Genomic DNA, 22,227 nt, shown 5'->3' on the forward strand with positions numbered 1-22,227 from the left:
GAAACTCTACCCCTCCCCATCCCTTTCTGACACAAACACTTTCTTTCACCATGACAGACAACAGACTAACACCTTAGCCGTTTATCTCACATGTCCCCACACAAGGGTCAGGAAGAGTCGGGCAATTAACAATAACCACACATACCTGACCGCCCTTTACCTTCCCCACAGGGATAAAAGGTGGAGCAGGAGAGCACACTATGAGCAATGCTAAACGCACGAGGAAGCAGCTAATCCAGGGCGGCAGTTCAAACAGAGATGAAAGGCGGCAAAAGATGAAAGAATGACAAAGGGGGAAGTGCCCTTGCCCTTTTTAACCCAGTCCCGCAAAGCATCCCGAAAAAAGCGAACATAAGACTGGGATTTACAGCTGATCTGTGGAGTAACAGATGTCAACGGTGCACTGGGGCCTCCCGCATTGATAGCACAGGTGTGGAGGCATGCTGGTTACCGTAGTACCGTCCGTGACTCCAGAAGCAAGACAAGCCAACAGGTTCAGCACAGCCGGTGTGTTGGAGAAAGCTGATAGCAAACCGAACTTTGTTGAGCCCAAGGTTGCAATCAGCAATATTATGTGAATGCAAGAAACTGGTGAACAAAGAACTTGTGTATGTAGGAACTGTTGGGAAAGCCTAGAGAAGGGCCAGCTGCAGAGTGGTCCAGGAGTGCTCATCCGAAGGACTCTCGCTGGCCCCTTTTGTTTTGGTGTCGAAACTGCAAGTAATAGAAGGCTCTAGGAAGGGGCGGCGTGGGGTGTCAGAGTGGTCCTACAAGGGTCACATCAAATCCATTGTACAATCGAAAGTCTCTGACCCATTTCGGAAAGAAAACTAGGGGAAGGGAATCCCCGCTTTTGGTAGAAATTGTGAACATTGTGAGCTAAGGCAAGTGTAAACCCGACAGAGGGATGCCGAAAGAAAGCTAAGGTAAGGGAAAACCCACATTTTCTGATGAGATGAAGCAAATCATGAACTGTGTCAGATACACATGAACTTTGTTAAAGATGGCTATGTGAACCCGACAGAGGGAGCCCAAGGCAAAAGCTAAGCAAAGTAAATTCTGCCTCGTGATAGTATTGATATTCAGAGTGAAAGGTTGTAGTGAACCCGACAGAGGGAAGCCCGCGTTGCAAGAAGGATCCGAGCCTGGCAGGAGATCCTAAGGGCGAAGAGCAATTGCCCAATGTGCAAGATCACTGAAGGAACTTTTGTTTGTTGTTTTAATCCAGCAGGCCTTCTAAGGCAAGAGACTTGCAGAAAAGAGACTTGGCCCCTGAAGGTCCTGGTATTGTTGAATGGAATTGTGAACCTCGTGAAGGAGAGGCTCAGGAGTGTGCTGTCCTGCCTTGTCCCGTGCTTAAAAAGTGGGGAGGGGAGACCCACCCATACCATCCTGACTTATCATTTTTGTGAACACTTCTTTCTTTTCTGATGAACATTATCCCACACTATTTTTGTAACTTGGCGGTAAGTATTGTCAATAGTTTTTTTTTAAAGTAATAATTATTTGACATGACGCCTTTAGGACTGCATTATTATGTGATGGTTGTAGCTTGCTAAACACCCTTGAACTGTGATTACTTGTGTCTGTCTTTACTGTTGCCACCGTGAGTTCCTTACACAACGCATTGACCATCCCGCCAGACTCAAGATTCATAAATAGATGAATCTGCTCATGGACCGGACCATGTTCTAACATAGCACAGATATGAAAATCGGACCATGTTCTAACATAGCACAGATATGAAAATCATTATTAGTTTAAACAGAAGTACATAATAATAATAATTTAGCATTTATATAGCGCTACGAACCCTCCGATATCTGAGCGCTTCTTATTATTACCCACGGTGTGTGGTGCTCATTTATCGACCTCGGAAGGATAAAAGGATGAGTTTGGCCCTGCTGAGATTCGAACCTGTGTCAGCAGGCTCTGCACAGATATTGAAGGCGAGCGTCCCCAGATAGCACGATCCTCCCCACAATGAGAGACAATAATGGACTTTCCCAAGAAGGGAATAAGACTAAGACAAAGTGCGGGTGAGCTTAATGGGAGTTTATAAGTCAGAATAGGGCATGCAAAGGACTCTGCAAACTCCGAGAGCGCTCTGTCTGACAATAGCAAAGACAGGCGTATATATTTACAAAATGCGTCATAAGAACCTACACACTATAGGGGGCACAAGTTCGTGGGGATTGGGTGGCGACGACTAACTATAGGTGCAGCTGTGATGTGGTTTGCTGTGGTTGGTGGACGTCACTGGTTACCCACGTGGGCCGGGCCCATCCGGGCGGTGTTGTTGTGCCAGCCGTGACCAGTGTCAGTGATGAACGTCTTTCTTGGCTTTCTGCCCTAAGGCCACGCACACCGCATTCATTCAATATTGCAGTATTATCTTCCCCGGTAAATCTTCCAATAGGTTATTCTACAGGTTAATGCAACACAGGAGGAATGCACCTAGAGTGGGGTCTTTTGGTGATACATCAATACATGGTAACCATCGTTCTGTTGACCGGGTATCATAGGTCGCGAGGTTGGGTCTCAGGGCAAGGGGCGAGCTGTCCAAGTTATCATGTCTCGTTAGAAGTCATTATGAATGTGTTCCTACAGTGTTGCTATAATATTGGGTGTCCTAAGTTTACAGGGGCCATTAACCTGGGGTGAGCTGGTGGGTCGTAGTGCCTAGGAAAGGGCACCTTCGGGCCTGCGTTTAAGGCCGGGGTTTACTGCTGGGTTGTAAATAATTCAGGTGGCTGGCCGCGGCCCTGGGAGCTGCGGGGGAACGTGAATGCTTGAAGCGGCTCCAGCCGAATTGGGGGAGGTGAGGCAAGCAGCACAGGCCTCTGCTTTCTGTCTGGCAGGCTTCAATGGGGAGGAAGGGGGAATGGCCTTGGATATGCCCACAATAGTATTTTCCTTGTGTGTTGCAGATTATGTGAAAGAGGCAAAAACATTCATATAATGTACAATACTCATTGATTCTTTTCAAAGCTTATGTTTTCTATATTGTTAGTGCCTTTACATGGCCATTTCAAATGTGTTACCTATACCCATTTTGCAATTAATATCTATATGTTAAGTATTTAACAACCACAACATTTTGTTACATTTCTATACATGCACAGTAAGCGAGGTAGTAGTAAGGTTGGTGGAGCATGCAGGAACAACTGGCCAATGTGACTGATGGCAGTGACACATGGTGAGCTTGGACATTCAAATACATTTTGTGCATTTTCGTGCACAATTTACATGAGCTCCCAATGTGGTTGCACTTGTCTTTCTTTGCACTCTAGCAGCATTAGTTCAGTTATGGCATAGGACCTTGGAGTGCATTCTTCTCGGTGAAACATATGACATGAAAACCCCGGGACACTTTTACCATTTGCGCATAGCTACGGGGATGTGGGTACTTCAACCAGAATGTCATATAAACACACATTCTGCCATCTTCATGGAGGTTACATGTTTTAGTCAAAAAGGTCATGGAGAGAAGAGTTTCATCACAGGTAGTTTGCTCATTAGTATTTGGGGGCTCTGCTTTTGTCGGGGGACCATTTTACAGTTCTTTTCCACCCCGGCCCTGCTGGCCGGGTCATACTGAGAACAGTGATACACTGCGGAAGGTGAATGTTACAGTGTTTGCATCTAGCACTAGCTCATGTCCGTCTGTTCGTGGGAACGGGCTCTCAGCGGATCTGCCAGGGAGCTGCGTCCGCGGGGACAAGTGAGACTCTCCAAGGGTGGGGGCCGCGCTGCGGCGCACAGGGCTCATGCCATTTTGATTTCACAAAATGGTTTCCAGGGCCTAGCTTAATACAGCATGTTTGGTCAATGTCTTCAGCCAGTGGTTCACCCGCCACCTGGGCCCTGGTGGCAGGGGGGACCCCTGACTAGCCATGGACTCCACAAGGGGGGGGGCCCTAAGGGAGAGGGGTCCCTTGGACCTATCCTCCCATACAATGTCAAAGCGAGCGTTCTACTCGCTGTGCTATCGGACCGGCATATGAACATGTCAAAGCTTGAAGTGAAACAATAGATTTAAAATCATCTAAAGATGTGACAGAGAAGTTGTGAGCATTTACTTCCTAACCAATCCTATAGATAATATGGATCTGAGTTGTAGGACTTGCGCAGGTTGTCTTTAAAAAACATTCAATAGTACAACTTACATAAATTCATACATAAATCACCATGACAGCACTTAAAGTTCAACATATATTTTGTGGGGGGGCAAAAAATTATTTTCTAACCAAGCTTTTATAGGAATAGGTTGTGCAAGTTTTGCGCAAGTTGTCTTTTTACCAAAAGCGATAATCTCTGTCTAATGCTAAAAGTACTACCTCTACGGCATTAACATACTAAATGCTGTATTTTGGTAAATCCTCATGCAATATTTTTATGTTTATTCAAACCATTTCCATCCCCTTAATGATAATGGGAATAGTTCCATACAGTAGCAGATTGTTCCACAACTGTGCAATGTGTTATATTACAGAAAGGGGACATGGCTGTCCCTCTCTTCATTACATTGCACAGGGGGTGAGAAGATCATTTGTGATGCCTTGACAGAAGGTGACCAGAAAACTCTACGAGTCATAAGAAACCACCCAAGACTCTCTTCCTCCCCCAATTGCTTGTGCATGAGGGTGGTAGTAGGAGTAATATATACACATTGAGGACCAGAGCAGTTCGAGGACTGCAGCAACATGGACATTGATTTGAATTAACATGCAGAGAAGCTTTGTGTTGGTTGTTCTGTTATTTCCCATTATAATAGTGAACATCAGAGATGCCCACATAGTTACCACCATTTTGGGGTACTTGTGCAAAGAAAGTATTTGCTCATGGAAGTTGAAGTGCAAGTGCATCTTTATAACAGGAAAAACACTTTAACCTTCTGGGAACTATTTATAATTTGTATCCTCTCCTTTTGAGTGGAAGCAAAAAAAGGTGTTTTCATGCAGTATTCCACCACATAATCAGAGAGTAAACACCTTCAATCTCATAATCTGCCTGGTGGTGAAAACAGTCTGGTTTGAATGGAAAAATAAACCAAAACTTTCCCTAGTTTCCTGTATTCAAGATATGCATATCCACAATTGAAGGAAAAATATTGTTTATGTTAGAGTTAAATATAATGAGGAAATTAATGGCAGATTGAAGTTGATTAAAGCATTCCCAAAAGCTGTACTTGCATGAATTAACAACCTGTAATGTTTTACAAATAGCAGGGCACCACCTTTCTGTGTCTTTCCTTCCCTTTACCCCTTTCAGAATTGTTTTATTTATAAAATGTTAGTAAATATTGATATACTTGATTTGTAGGCATTGCTGTGTGTTGGTGTGTGTGTGTGCGGGCGTGGATGGGTGAGTGTTAGTTTGTGTGCTGGAGGGGGTTTCTGTATCATTCTTCATTTACATGTATTTGTAAAAACAGGAAATATGAAATAAATAGCATATACTAGCCCCTATCCTCATCCTTTGTCCAGACCACACTCTAGGAGTTTCTTTACCTGATAATTTAATTCCAGCAGGAACCGTTTTCATTTGTTTTTTAAGGCCATTTGCAATATAAGCATCTTAACTACAAGACTATCTTAACTAAACATATGGGACTTGGGTTTCTCTGTCGGCCAAGAGCTCAAGACCCGCCTCTTCAAGCAATGGCTCCTTCCTACCACATAGATCCACACACACACCACTCCACACCCTACCCAAGACTGTGTAATATGACCCCACTGTTTCCTCCTTTGGTTTCGTCTAGATCTCTTGCTGACAAATTGCCCGCCATGCCCCTCCCTGCCTTACTCCCTTGTGTTTCTGCTTTCCTCATCATGTTCTTCCACCTTTGATTGTAAAGTGCTTTGTTGAGTCCTGAAGCTCGGTCTGAGCTGAGCTTTTCATGAGCGCCCTTAAGCCTCAGGGTCGGTCCATGGTGGGCGTTTTAAATGTAGTAAAGTAAATATCTAAAAATAATAATAATAATGATAATAATTCAGAAACAATTGTGTGACATGTGATGTTATCTTTTGTACTCATCATTTTCAACAAGAAAATAAAATAAGATCTCTATGGACAATGTATTGATTCTTATTTCAATTAACAGGCAATGAAAACATTGAGAGAAAACATAAAGTTGAATATTTACCTGACTACTCTGAGAGAACTCAACAATGTGAAAAGTTTTATTGGACAAGCGACAGAATTGATCCTTACAGTACAAACAATGAAGGGAAATCTGGAAGCCAGTCATGGTCACAATGTTATCCTGAACCAGGAGGAGAGAAAACTTTACAACCTGAAAATACGTTCAGCAATGTTGTACAATTCAATGGCCCTCTTAGGAGCCTCGCCACAGAAAGATCTGGGAAATATAGTGAATTTGAGAGTAATCTGAGGAATGTACAGTTTTCAAAAGGTCTCCGAAAGACAGAGCATACTTTGAGAACGCACATGCTGACTGAAGGAGACCGAAGTTATCGTATGAATGTGAAAGTTACTGAATATCCACGGGCAAGTTCAAGAGAGCGGCCATTTGCATGCACTGAATGTGGAAAAAGATTCTTTAAGAAGAGCCATCTCATCACACATCAAAGAACACAATCTGGTGAAAAAACACACAGGTGTTTATTCTGTCACAAAAAATTCAATCGCAAAGAGGATCTGGAAGATCACATAAAAATACATACTGGAGCAAGACCGTATAAATGTACAAAATGTGAGAAAAGCTTCCTTAGGAAAAGTGATCTTAATCAACATCAAAGGAGACATACTCAAAATACCAAAACAATAATCTTGGACATTTAACCAATATGAAATAATGAAATGAAAAAAGGGAAGCGAAAGAAAAGGAATCGAGCAGAACAGACTACAAGTTCACTTGAACACTTTAAAAAAGAAATTTAAATGTTATTTAAGTCGTAGGCAAACATTACAGGGTAGTTTGAAAAGCTTTTACATGAAGTTGTGTACAATAATGAATTACGCGTGCAATAACAGACTGAGCATACATAAGCATTAATTGTGCCTATTCCTACCATCATTGCTGAAACAACAATATAGAAAAGTTTGAAAAGGTCACATAGGGCATAGCCCTCACTTGAACATTTTAAAACATTCAAACCATCCAATTGTAATGTGTTTTCTTTTTTTAAATGTGTTGTAATGAGAAGTAAATTCCTTATGTGTGGGGCATTAAACTGGATACAATAGTTAATCACCAAGACCAATCCGGACCGCTTTGGGATGTGTTAATTTCTTCTGGTACAATAGGCCAGGCACACCGTCACTGATCAGAGGACTTTAGATGCAGTGCCAAACAAGCAAGTGTATCAAGCTTTGGGTTGGACAGATGGTAAAACCAAAATGTATTTGTCTCGTTAGTAAATGTTGTGAAGTACCATAAAGCAGAGTAGGATCAACACTAGGCAGACAAAGGATTCATGTTTCACAAAAGGTTTATTTGGGCTACATATATATGCTTCAGCCAAATTAGGAAAAAGAATCTTAAAACTTCAACAACATCATCTTGAGCACATCTCCTTGGGTTCATCTTTTTGAAACTTAGCTTGAAAATCCCATTCCTTTTTCTCTTCCCCAGCATAGATGATCATTTCAGTTACTCACAGTATTGGTGTTTTATGTGCCCTGCAATTCTTCTGTTCTCCTGTTTGGGTTGATGTTGGTTCTCTGCTTCCTGTCTTAGATTCCAGGGAGGCTCATTCTCTTGGGGGTCTCCGGGATTATGCACTACTATACACACTAAGGCTGATCTAAGGTAGAATCTGTGACAGTATAGTAGTGGGCAAAGCCCCAATGCTTTCACTAATAAGCTGTTAACCTGGGTATTTTAGATGATTTACTTCAGCTTTTATTCCAACAGCCTGTGTTAGGGTTTTGCTTTCTTTGCAAAAAACCCTTATTCCCGCCTTCATCCTCGATGATTTGCAACCACCTCATAGCTAAGGGAACCTCTCTTACACCTCCTGTTCTGGTCTGCATCTCCTCCTGTACCTCTCCAACACATTGCCCTGTGTCCAGACCTCCAACCTTTCCAGGCTTGCCCTTGCCAGTCATTAGGTTTGATTCCTCATGTTCTGCACTTCCCCCTGTATCAATAGTCCCCTTTCTTAGCCCCTGCCTCCCTTTTATCCCCTTCTTTGAAGAAAAGTCAATTTCTGTCCAGTCCAGGAAAGGTCAATGGCCCAGTTGCTCAGCCCATTGTACACCTGATAAATTCACAGTGTGTCTCATCTTGCCACAAGCCAATGCACTAAGTAGCCGCATACAGCTACCATGGCGAACCTCAACAATATTCCTTATATACTCCTGCAACACAAGCTTACTATTCGCATCCACCCTGTTATGACAATGCCTGCTTAGTGGTCGTCCAAGCGAGTGACTTCACCAATCTCATAACCAACAACAATCTTGATGTTCTTTTCATTATGGAAACATACGGAAACATAGTCTACGCCCACATCACCCTACATTATTGAGTCTTCCCACCCCACAGCTAAAGTTTCCAACCTACTGACTGCACAGGAAAAACAAGAGGTGTGATAGCAAGCATCCATAAGATTGACTTGCCCTGCACGATAAACCCAACCCCCACACACAGATCCTTCAAATTCCTCTCATGCAAGTGCCACATCTTAAGTGAGTCAGTTACATTCGACTCAGCATCTGTCTCTTACTCAATGTCCCTGAGTGTGATTGTGCACAGGATTTTGCGTTACCCGTTGCAGGACCACTTCGATCCACAGTCCTTTGCCACTCTTTCACTTATTGGACACATTACAGAGACCTACGATTGAGCACGTATGTTGTGCCAGACCACTCTGTCAAAGGTATCATATATTTTGGCTTCAAAGTTCAATCACTCATCTGCAGTTCAACTTTACTTGCGTTGGTTATCACACGCTTTTCACTCAATGTTCTCAGATCCAGTGTTCGCCATACATTGTTGCCACTTGCAACCTTGGCTTCAACACAGACCGGTCTTGTATCGGTCTCCCCAACTCACCGGCTGTGTTGATTTCACTGACACTGCTTTCTTGTTGGAGCCAAGGACAGTACCACAGCAGCTGGTGATTCTCCCTGCATTGATTATCGACGCGGAAGGGCCTCTGACGCACAATGCAGGATTCGTCAGCCTAGTTCCCTGGCCTTACGCTTTCTATTCTTGAGGTTTTGTGGAAGTAACGGTTCCTTGTCGAAAAGTTCAAAGGAACTTTCTTCCTTGTGATCCCCTTTGGTTTTGCCGTCTTCCTCCTCGTGTTAAACTGCCATCTTGGAACTGATGTTTCCTCGTGTGCTTTGCTTCGCTCAGAGTTTGCTCTCATACTCTGCCTTTTATCCGTGTGGGGAAATGTAATGGAAGTCAGGTGTGCGTAATGGCCAGTAATTGCCTGACCCTGCCTGACCATTGTATTGGGACACGTCAGGTATACGGCTTGAGTTCTAGTTCTCTCTTATAGCAGGCTGTCCATGAGAATGTGTTAGTGTTGTGAAAGAGGGGGGTTGAGTTCCTAAGTATCCTACCTGGTAGGATGGGGGTAAAGGTGTTACAGGGAAGGGGATACCACGTCTCACCATCTGGTGTCCCACTCCCTGAAAACTCCTCACCCAGGTGATCCTCCCACACTGTTCCATCCCCAGGAACTGGATCCAAAAGAAATGGCTGTGTCCTGACCAACTGGATGACAGATCCCCAGGGACTAGCGGTTGGGACACCTTCTGGTTTCTCACACTTGTCTTCACCTCCTACTTTGCTCGAACCACCTCTTCTGGACCAACCACGTCACAATCCACCCTTCACGCATCGCACACAAAGCTTGTGATTGAGGGCCTCTCCTTCAAGAATTTGAAGGATAGACACACCACAGTCAAACAGCTTGTATCGTGGTGCACACCGACAACATAACCCCTTAATAAGCTGAGGAAAAAGACCACAGCCAGAGCATCTCAAACCACACAAATCTCTGTGCACCCAAGGCAGGAACATTATCTCGGAGTCCAAGTCAGCTTACTACACCTCCACCATTGGGACAGCCTTTTTCGAAGTAGTCAAGCATTGCACCAAGCCCACACTTGTCCCAGAGGTGCCGGCTTCACATGAAAATTGTGACAGAATCAATACATTCTTCATAAATAAAATGGATAAGATCTGAAGTCTCATCAATTCCTCAAGACCAGGCGGAGCCCTGCTTTCCATGACTCCCCAGGCAATTCCCTCCTGGACTGATTTCACCCAACTCTCTCCTAACAATTTATCTCAAGGGAAGGCACACTGCTTCCCTTGAGCCTACCGCTGACATGGATGACGTCTTTCTGCCTCCATCTACAACTCACCGTCCCAGCACTTCACACACACCTCGGGATTGTCGATGACTTACTCATCAAAGGTACATTCCCAAACACGTTCAAGATGGGTCTCATAAACCTCTTCTCAAACATGCTTTGCTTGACCCGGAGCCCTAGTCAAATATAGTCCCATTAGAGCCCGCTGTTCATCAGGAATCCTGTTGAAAAATGTGTTCTGCCCCAACTACTTTCCAAAATTAACCAGCTTGGCTTCCTCTGTGATTACCAGTCCAGCTTTTGCTCCAAATGCAGCGGAAAAAATGCAACCATCCAAGTGGTGGGTGATGTGAATCACTGACACAAGGAACATGTGCCTCTTAGCCTTCTTCGAGCTCTTGGCTGCCTTTCAACACACTCAACCACATAACACTCCTCACTGACAAAAATGGGCTTTACCATAACTGCCCTATCATGGTTTACATCCTACGCTACATATCCAGCAAACCCCAGGCTGTAAAGATGGCCTCATTTAGATCCAACTGACTCTCATGTAGGGTCCCCCAAGGTACTATGCTCTACCCAATAGGCTTCATTCTATACATGGTACCCTTGGGAACCTTTCTAAACAACCCCAGCATAGCCATCCATCAGTACGCTGGTGACACTCAGCTGTAACTTAAGGTCAGTGGCCCTAGGACATCTCTCACCTCCACGAATGCCTAGCTACCATCCCAACATGGATGTCAAACGTCTACCTCAAATGCAACTCAAGCAAGACCAAATTCATTCTCCTTCTCTTTCCCCGTAAACATCAACTCATTCAACAATGGCTGGATGGCATGCACCTGGAAGGATACACCCCATAGCTGTCAAACTCGGCCATATCCCTGGGCTTCATTGTTGAAAAAAGCCTTTCCTTCCAAAAGTACATAGCCAAAAAGGCATAAACTGTGTGGCTACAAATGTTCACGCTCTGCAAAATCAAACCCTTCATCCCTCCACCTTACTTCTGCACAATGATCCAAGTCCTCCTGATGTCACACATCAACAGGGGAAATGTCTTCCTTTCTGGGCTTCTATCCACAAAATTGACCCCTCTGAAGGCAGACATCACACTGCACCCAGCCTCATCACATCCACCTGTAATTTCTACTGTATCCCTACTTTATTGCCCCTCTCCACCAGGATCATATTCAGAATTGCATGCATCATCTACAAAGCAGTCTCGAATGGGAAACCAACATACTTGGCAGCTAAACTCCACACCTCAGGAGTCTCTTGCATCCAACGTAGCGAAACTATCAAAAGGTTGGAGTAAAGAGAACTCGTAAGCAGCCCTTCTCCTGCCATACCTGAGCATCTGGAACACAATCCCAGCCATGTCTCGAATTATGCCCCATCATCCTTCATTTCCACAAAACACTAAAAGTGGTTCTTTCAACAATACCTGTCGAATGAATACAAATCTTGCCTTTTCGTCAACCAACAGTCCTGAGCTACTGTATACAATGCAAAGCCCAATGCTGGCCAATTCTCATTATAAAGTGCTCCACTGCTCTCGTGCTAGGTTTTCAAAATAAGCAATACAATAATAATTTCATCTGAGCGGGGGCACCTGTGCAGGTTCATCATTTGGACAGGCAGTGAATGTGAACTGCATTTGTGTGTGCCCTGTCCTCGCATGCAAACATTTGGTTTCTTCCTTTATTGATATGCAATCCTTCCAAAAAAAACAACTGGAAATAGAGTAGAGGCTCTGTGGGATCATCCATACACTGCCTCTGGAGTTGATATTTCAGAGTGGATGTCCTTCTGCCCACACATGGTCCTGCTCATCCCACTTCCCAACCTAGATCCTGAAACTTCATAATAGACCACAAATTAGTGATGGGCCGTTCTCACGTGCATTTATTTCTCCTATTCCCTATCTACCAGCATGGAGGCTGCCACATGTCAATGTTTCTGTCTTTACCTAGATTGTAGTAACAAAATAACATAATATTCGATTGTTATTGTCATAATCTTAAAGCCCTCTGGATTGTACACGTTTGTATTTACCTGTCCTCTATGAAAACTACATTTTCAATCTATTAGGCTTTCAGGTGAAATTATTAATGTTGACTACTTCATTTCTCTTTGTTATGTTTTGATACCCCTTTTAATCTTCCTTTGCATAATATGGTCGTGAGTTATTTGTAGTTTCGACACTTTTGTCTTTGTGGTACAATATACTTCGCCATATCTGCATAACAGCTAATGTCAGGCTTCTGTTGAATAAAGAAGTAAAACCATCTTAGTGCACTCTAATCTACTCAGTTAGGGAGCGAAGTCCTTATATGCTTGATTCCCATGGATATTAAGGACAACAAATGATAACAAAAACATTCTAAAAAATAACTTCAGGATTGTTGGATACAGGATACCCTTGTCCTCGACCACCTAAAGACATTGGCTACAGTAGCATAAATGATATTGGGACAATGGATTTGAAAACATATTTCTAGTCATAATGGCATGTTCTGAACTTAAATAATTCAACCTCTCTAATATTATGTCAAGTAATAGCTGCAACTCCTTCGGTCTCCTCTCCCCTTGGTCAGATTCCGTATGAAATCTATAGTGTTACGGATACACTTGGTATTTAGGCATTGTGGAATGTATATCTCTCATTCTGTTGTTACATGCATTTGAAACACTTCTGTATATATAAGAATAAAAATGTGAAACAAAAAACACATTATTGCTGTATCTTCCTTCATCCGTTGTCAAGTGTGCTTCCTTCATGAACATTGTTTGTTACAGTATTTCTTAAGTTATTCCCAACACAGAAGATCGCAACATCAATCACATATGTAATTCTGTATGGTTGTTTATGCATTGGGGACTGGGCATGCTCACAGCCATCCATACCATGAGACCACATATTACACTCCCCACTTTTAAAATACGGGCATATGAGGTGAAAGATGCCGTAGCCATTTTATCCTACTATCTAAATAGCGAGGACATCCAAATGAGTATAAATGGATTGTGGTTACAAACTCTTTGATTATAGGCTGAGTGTTGGGACAAATGATATGACCACCAAGCCCACGTGTGCATTATGTATTAGTGATTCAAGCATACAAACGTTTTATGACAGGCCGTTTTGTCAAATCTAACAATCTGTGGTCATTCATATTTTCTGAAAAGGCTCTTTGATGTTATGCAAAACAATCAGGGACCCTCACTGGTACCATTTGTCCGATTCTGCTTACTCATAGGGGTATATCGAAAGAGGACAACGCACCTGTACCAAACTACGCATCTTGGAATGAAAGCCTATCAAAATGTATTTTATATAGTTATTCTAGGTTTTGGTAATGGGCTTTGCTCAGTAAAACATGTATAATGTTTTTTATGAGTACAGTACTGGAAATAAGCATTATAATTAAGATTTTGCAATCTGGTCACTGATTGGTTGGTAGTGCTGCTGAACCTTTGCATTTGTTATGGTATGTACAAACACTAATATTTAACAATAAACAGAATATAACAAATGCATTTGTAGACAGAAAAGCCTGGTCTACTGTTCCATTAAAAGTTCTGTCAGAACCCCAGGACCTCTTGCATTGCCTATCGATCCCCACTCAGCCCTCACCCCCATGAACAATGTCCCTCAGTGTGATGGCAAAATTCCTGCAGGACATATGCGATGACGATGTATATCTACAAGAACCAAGCCAGTTCCCACCTTGGAAGATGCCTTTGTCACTACTGCTCTCATTCTACCATAAGAAAACACAGTAACCGCTTCCCTTCAACATATCTGTGTTATATATATGTATATATATATATATTGGTATTTGTATTTATTTGAAGAACCGGGGTGTCAATTTTGTTCAGCAATGTCTTATTAATTAACCTAATCGAGCAATTGCTTCAAACTAAAGAGTACTATAATGGCATTATTACATGTCAGTGGAAGCAGTGGTGGGATCAGTTAGGGAGGATGGGGGAAAGAATGCAGCTTTTTCCCCAGATGGGGGTCTAACCCTTGTGCCACTCACCATTGCTTTTCCAACAGAGGTGTGTGGTGAACCCTGCAACGTCATCACTGAGCGCCAGCCTAACGTCTCCTCCCATGTGGCCAAGAGAAAGGCAGCAGCTGCCTGATCCTGACCCTGGGGGTGGTATTCTGAGGGTGGATAACACGAGAGGAGATGGCTATCAGGGGAAGGTGGTGATTCTGACAGGGGAAACACAGTACTCCTCTCATAACAGTGTAGAAGAAACTATAATTCCAGAGTTTCTGATGTCCTGCTGCCATTATACAGAACCCTTTAACTTGTCTGAAATCCACCTGCGTTGAATCTTTTAAGAAGTATTGTCTTTATTCTTCACCCATAAACAACCCCTCTAAACATTCTTTAGCATCTGCTAATGATACCTGTTGCATAGATACAAAGGGGCAACATCAGAACTTAAAATACTGGGGTAATCCTTGGGAGTTCAATCCCCAGAAGGCTCTTAGTACTGTGACAAAGAAGAGGAGTGAAGAGTTAATGAGGATCAATAATATGGCCTATATTAATGTGCTGTCTAGTGGTTGTCCCTTTAATCAATAGCGTGAGAAATACCTGCAGAGGAACGAGCAGGAGAAGCTAGGTCGGGCTGCAGAATGCATGAAGAACGAAGCAGAGCCACTGAGAGAGGCAGGCGTGCAGGAGTACACCAGACAGCAGAGGAGAGGTGCTCCCGGACGGCTTTCTGTCACCCCAATGCACCAGAGTGGCAGGAGACCCGACAGAGGTTGTCAGGCTCCAGAGAAGGATTGCAACTGCAGACTGGTTATCAACAGCGCTGCCTCGATGGATAGCAGTACCCATACTGACGAGAGACCGCAAAAACAAGCAGAGAACCTGAAAGGAGGTCGGACAAGCAACGGATGTCATATCCATAACAGAACTCTGCCATTACTGCAAACCAAACCATGAGTCAGGAGAAACCGGTGAGTTGGCCATTTGCTAGTGGTGACCCAAGGCATTCTGACGGGTGCATGGACAACAAAGTAGATGTTTTGAGTACTGACCAAATAGAATTAAAGAGTGAGTAAGAGGGCAAACATGGTGCAATTCTCCTGAAGTGAGATGTCAATTGGGGGAACATGGAACCAGCATTGCCTTAAGCCAAAAGCTATTGTAAAGAGAGAACAAGAGGACAAATAGGTGCAATTCTCCTGACATGAGATGTTAGTTGGGGGAAACCTGGAGCAAGCATTGCCATAAGTTAAAATACATTGTAAGAGGAACAAGAAAGGCAAAAGTTGTATATTTCTCCTGACATGAGATATCAGTTGGGGGAAACCTGGAAAAAGCATTGCCAATAGACACTGTAAAAAAGATCGACAGAGGGAGCTGGAACAAACCCTTTTATTGGAGATATGAGTGTGTTTGAGAAAGAAATACAAGTGCTTACTGAAATCAACAAGGTTGTGTGTCTATAGAAATACAATTGTGAGAACCTTTAAGAAAAATGTGAATGCTGTGAAGAGGCCTGAGAAAAGTATATGGTATTAGGACCTTTTTGAAAAACATACCTGGCAGGAGAGTACACCAGATATCTGTATGAGCCAAAAGGGGGATATTTCTGGCAGGAGCGTAAACTAGGTTATCCAAGGTTTATTGTTGAACCTTCTTTGGGAAAAAGTACCTGGCAGGAGAGTGCACCAGGGGATCCATGTGAACCAAAAGTAGGACAAGAAGTTTTGTTCTATTGAGTCTTGGTCGAAATTGAACTTTTCAGTTGAAGGAGTGTCTATCAAGGGAGTAAACCATTACAATCCAAAGTTTGTTGAAATTGAACACTTTTGCTTTGACCATCCTGAATACTACAAAATACTGTTTTTTCAATATGTTTGAATCCTTATTCTAAAAAGAACATTTTCCTTTGTCACCTTATGTAAAATAGCCCTGTGGTGAAAGGGCTGGACTAATCTGCTGCCGCTAACTAATGGCCACACCAGTGCCTAGAACACGGGCACAGAAGAAACGCGACCGACCTGGTGACAAGGGCGAAAACGGAGTCCGCAGCACTGTAAACATGACTTGCGCAAGAAAAGTAAGTCTATTTTATTCATGTACCTCAACAAGTGAAGAGCTCAATGAAGAGCCTTGTACCGTTGTTAATGTCAGGCCCCTGCCAGAGCTCTACATTCTCAGATAAACTCGAGTCCAATCACTGCAATCACTTACCCGGGGTGTCTCCGGTTCAGGGTGGCCCGTGTACACTGTCGAGTGACTGTGTTGAGATGCATGGAGGCGTCTGCTGTCTGGACCCACCAGTGCTCCCAGCCGTGCGTGGTGGCGGCGACGGAGCCGGCAATGGAGGGCGAGCGGTGTCGCCCACGGATGATGTCAGGCAAAGACGCGGCTGGAAATGTGGACTCGACAGAAGGTGCAAACGATCGTAGCGGCGAGGGGGGTGCCGGTCCTGGGCGAGGGCTCGACCTCAGGATTATCGCCACCTCGAACAGAATCAAGATCTGAGGTGCATTCCGTTGAGAACATCTTGGATGAACTCAATAACGAGGTATTCTGTTCCTCGACTGGCCTGACAAAGGATCCCAGTGTACCGGAATGGCAGTTCAGACCACTAGCAACAGAAGAGCTGGTGGGTCTCAGGCAAGATGAGCGCCGAGACTCGATAGAGGTTGTGAACAATATGCTGCATACTATGATTGCCATGAATAAAATATGCAGCAGTAATCTAAAAAAGGGCAACATTTTGTACAATGAAATACCACACATGCAAAAGGTAGCCCTAAAACAGCAGAATACACAGCTAACTGAGCCAAATGAGGATATATGGGCAAATGTACACTATAAACGTACAAAGCAGTCTATTTGTGCCCCTAATGAGAGGATAAGTGAGTCCTCTTTCCAGGACTCGTCATTTAACCAAATGAACTCACAAAAGAGAGCTGCCAACGTCAAACGGTCTGAACCTGAATCAATGCTTCTAAATATGCAAAATTCACAGTCTAGTAGTACGAGTTTATCAGCAAATTGTGATCTGTCTGACTCGTCCTTTATTGAACGCCCGTTTCCGAAAATAAGGAGAGGTAGACTTCCAAAGCAAAAGAAAGTAAAGAAGCGTACTATTAAGGCCAAGAATGTGGAGGCTAACGAGTTTGGTTAAACAACGGACCTACAAGCCGTAATAATATCTTCACTTGGGATTTCCATGCCCCTTTCACAAAGCTATACGAAACTTGGAATGAATCAATGAAGGACTCCACAACACTGATGGCATTACTGAATACTAAAGTTGCTCACTTGGAACAAACATGTAATCAATCTTCCTGCAACGTAAACGAAGGCTTAAAAGGCTTCGATGCTTCACTTAAATCTCTGTGCGAGCAAAAGAGAAATGACTTAATGGATAAAAAAAGGTTTGGCTGAAGTGGCCCGTGAAGCACTAGCCTTATTTAAATATGAAGGCCTAGGACCGCAACGTAGTAATGACCTAAATAGTGGCAATACACTACGAAGAAGTTCAACCTTACCTCTAACTGAGTGCCCTGAGCCAAAACTATTGAACACCGGAGGCAGTAGGGACGTAACTTTAAATGTAACGGAGTAGCCACCTCATGTATTGGAGGAGTCTGCGTCAACTGTTCAGGTCCACGTGATTGATCTTACCAACAGTAAAGAGCTGGTTCAAGTTAGTCAAGTTCACTTGAACACAGCTGGCGATATGATGAGTCCAGGAGGACGAGAAGTAAGTACCTCACCTGTGTGTGAAAACATTGTCGACGTCTCATTCAATACCTCCTTCAATACGGTCTTTGAACAGACGAGAGCCTGCAAGCGGCAGTTGGGTTTTGTCGACCAAAGACCGTCAACATCCAACACAGCCCCTCAATCCAACAAAGAAGAAAACGCGCTAACTATTAGTAAGGGCGCAGAAAAACTAAATGTATTCTCGATTTTCGAAGGTTCTCCAGTAAATTGCAAGAATTCTTTGGAAACTAAACCTAAATCCACAAAGACAGCTAAAAAATCAAAGAACCTACTGATCAAGAAAATCAATAAAAATACGGGAGCAAGAACATTTTTGAGGAACTTAAACTTCATTCAAATAGTGACGAAAGACTTAAACAAAACCAATTTGAAAGAAAACACACAAAGACCAGAGCCGTCAAAGGAATTCGTCCCTCTCCAACCTATGAAGGAGGCTGAAAAACCGTCCGATGACATCTCCGAAGAACTCATGAATATGTCTACATATGATGACGTGGAGGAAGTAGAGGTCACACGAGGATCCAAAAAGTGCTCTCTGTAAACACACAAGAGGGCGTATCCAACGATCGCCCAGTTGAAATAGAGGGAGACTCCTCTATAGTCCTAGGCTTGAAGGCACAGAACTTAGATCTGGCGGCCTCAACGCAGATGGCGAGAGCCAAGATTTCTAGAACTTGTCACCTTGTCAACGAACCCGTAATTTCGGAGGTGGACCGTAAAACCTTGGAAAGTCCGCTGTTTATGACTATGCACGAAAAAAGGGTAAAATTATGTAATAGATTAAGAGACGTACAAATGAGTGAAAGAGAGGACCTCCAAATCAGCATGCTCAGTAAAGAGAAACCAAACACTGATGACATTCCTGGAACTGTGGTCAAGGCTGACAGACTTTCTAACAAAAATACAAATGAAATATTATCAAAAACTCAATTTGACCCACGATTGGACTCCTGAGGAAGAGACAAAAGACCAAAAGAGAGAACGAATTCGAACTGGTCTTTAAGGTGATGATCGAGAGGCTTGATTCGAAAGACAAGCTGATCCTAAATCGTGCAAACATCATATTTGACTTGATTTGTAGTTTACGTGCTATTACGCCTAAAGATTGTTGAATTTCCTAATGAAAATCGATAAAAGTAATTCTTCATGTATCTTCTTCATTGATAGCTAACACAATCACCCAGGCAAATGTTGCGTTATTTTCATTGGGATTTGAAGTTTACATGTTGGAATCACTTAGTCCTAATCATTACGTTCCGGCCTCACGAGATAAAGAAGACATGTTAAGCTGCCTGCACCAGAGCACTGTGCTGCGCTCTCTGAACAAAAAGGAGTCCTCACGAACCAAAAACATTGAAGCAAGGCCTATGACCGGTGGCCAACCGTTGAGTCTGACACGGGAAGGCACTCAGACAGAGGAACCAAAACTTAGCATTAAGAAGACTAATGTCACAAGTGCATCTGAGGCTCCTAAAACGGAGATCAGAATCACCATAAGTGGAAGTCAAGGTTCACAACTGCCAGCAGTCAAAATACACAGTCGTATTAGCACAGGCGAGGAAAATGGCGATTGGAGCTGGCTAGCAGCCACGCTCAACACGAAAGAACGACAATAACGCCAAGAAGAGTCAACCTCAAATGAGTGCTTAATGGCCTCCTGGAACACACAAGGTTTTATACATCTTTTTAACACTAATTGGTTGGAGGGCCTATCAGTCATATGTTTGCAGGAAACATGGCTAACTTGTGAGTAATTTTGAAGTGGCCTTGAATCCAGCAATAAAACTGGCAAAAGGGCGACCGATGGCTGGTTTGATAACACTGGTAAACAGGGCCTCAGGATTTAGGATTTTAAAGTCCTGTAATCACTCTCCATTTATTCAGGAAACGACAATCACAAGGCTGAAATTGGGTCTTGAGGGCGATGATGAAATAACACTTCTAAATGTGTATTGGAATCATCAGAAAGCAGGCAGATTGGAATTTATAGAGAAAATCGCGGAAATTCTGCACGCCCTGCATGAGGGGAAGGCAAGGGTGAATATTTTGATATGTGGTGACCTGAACATCGATTATTTCATACTTGCAACAGAAGACAAAAAGGCGCTTGCTAATAACTGGCTCGAAGATATGGAAATAAGGCAACTGCAAATGCTGAACGGGAACAGAATTGGAGACATGCCACCTGCCTCAACATGGCAGCGTGCTGATTCAGCATCAATAATCGACTGTCTTTGTGTCAACTGACTTTCACGCCCGAATAAAATCCTTCGAGATCAAGAAGCAAACAAACAGTGATCACAATATGTTAATGACAAACCTCAAAACATCAACAGAGGAAGGCCCTCTGAGGTGGCAACACACCATCTCGGTTGCAGCAAATAGGGTGAGATTGCGTCTAGAAGAACAAGAGGTCGCCCAGCTGTCAACAGCTTACTGTCAGGATAGTACCCAATTATAATACGACCAGCTACTGTTTCAATTCAAGGCCAAGGACAAGGGGTTGAAAAACTTAAATTCGGTTTGAAAACACTGGTTTGACCCCAAAATACAGAAACACAAACGACAGATGCGACAGGCCAGCCGATAGGCCCGTTCATTAGACTTGAATGCTAGAAAGACGCAAACTAGAGTAGCCAAACAGTCTTACAAGAATTGGCTGAAGGTCCATGTACACCTGACCCTTCAAAACGACGCGAGATAATGCTATCCATTTTAAAGAACAAAAACACAAGAGAGTTTTGGAGGATCACAAATAATATGCAGGCGCCGCAAAGGTCGTTGCAAACGTGTCTGGTGACAGAAACAGAATGGATCTCTTATTTCGAGGACTTATACAGAGGTAACAAAATTGTGGGTGATGAGACCAAGTTAACATTTTCACCTCGAATCCTCACATACTGCAAAGATGATATTGTGGCCATAATAATGAGGGCCAGTAACTCAAGAGCTCCTGGCCCGGACGGCCTAACGAACTACACCATAAACAACACCCTGAGATTTGGGCTGAGATATGCGTAGCACTATTCGAAAGAATAAACAACTTAGGCAAATCCCCCAAATCATGGAAAACGGTGATCATTGTACCAATTTTTAAAAAAGGGGATAGGTCAAACCTGAAAAACTATCGACCAGTGGCACTGTTAGATGTTCTGGGCAAGGTTTATGCCACCACCCTTCAACAAAAGTTGGTTCAATGGGCTGCAAACACGGGACACGTTGACGCCAGACAGGCTGGTTTTGTCAAACAAGTTGGTTGTTCCTTAAATTTACTACTACTTAATTTGGCAAAAATGGAGGCTATAAAGAATAACACTGCAGTATACTTGGCGTTCATTGATTTTTCGAGCGCCTTTGACACTGTCGACCGTGACCTTCTGTGGGCAAAACTGCGGCGGTGGGGTTGCCCGGAAAATCTAGTATCTGCTATCCAGGAGCTCCATACGGAAACATCTATCAAGATTTGCTTGGATCATGCTGGAACATTGTCAGTGGCAGTATTAACAGGCAAGGGAGTAAAGCAAGGTTGCCCGCTTGCTGCAACCATATTTAGCTAGTTCGTATCGGACATTGGCATCTCGATAGATGCAGTAAACTCATTCCCGCCGAAAATAAATAAATCACACATAAGTTGGCTTTTATATGCCGATGATCTCGTTGTGATGGATGTAACACCCATAGGCTTACAAAGAAAACTCAGTGCCATCCAGAGATACGTAAGCGAGAATCGGCTGCTGATTAATCCAAGTAAAAGTGAAATCTCAATATTCAAGAACTTGAAAGGAAGGTCCTCGGAAACAGCAAAAAAGTTTAGATGGACCCTGGGTGGAGCACCATTGAGGATATCGCAAAGTGTGAAATATCTGGGAATGATACTAAGCTCCTGCATTAACGACGGTCCCCGGATAGCTGACACTAAAAGGAAATGTGTTCAGCTCTCCAGCTAAGCCTTAATTATGAAAAAGAAATTCGGGAAGTTCTCTCTTGAACCATTAAGGTTGTTTTGCCAACAGAAGGTCATCCCAGCACTGATCTATGGGGCCAAAAACGCTTTGGGCTGTACTCATGAAGTATGGTCCTCTTTAGAAAATCAATTCTGGACGAAAGTACTGGGCCTTCCAAGAGGAACAATGTCATC

General features: G+C 43.3%; 1 protein-coding gene across 2 annotated transcripts in view; it reads left to right on the forward strand.

Moving 5' to 3' along the window:
* LOC138583275 (zinc finger protein 436-like) overlaps positions 1 to 13,042 on the forward strand; it is a 119,717-nt gene extending 106,675 nt beyond the window's left edge. For both annotated transcript variants that reach the window (XM_069655373.1, XM_069655374.1), the window contains exon 8: positions 6,107 to 13,042. In XM_069655373.1, coding sequence (XP_069511474.1) covers positions 6,107 to 6,807 — 701 coding nt within the window. In that variant the 3' untranslated portion in view covers positions 6,808 to 13,042. The remainder of the gene's footprint in view (positions 1 to 6,106) is intronic.
* Positions 13,043 to 22,227: the final 9,185 nt, after the last annotated feature.

Source organism: Ambystoma mexicanum, chromosome 3q (assembly GCF_040938575.1).
Source record: "Ambystoma mexicanum isolate Mex_15411 chromosome 3q, UKY_AmexF1_1, whole genome shotgun sequence".
Lineage (NCBI taxonomy): Eukaryota > Metazoa > Chordata > Amphibia > Caudata > Ambystomatidae > Ambystoma > Ambystoma mexicanum.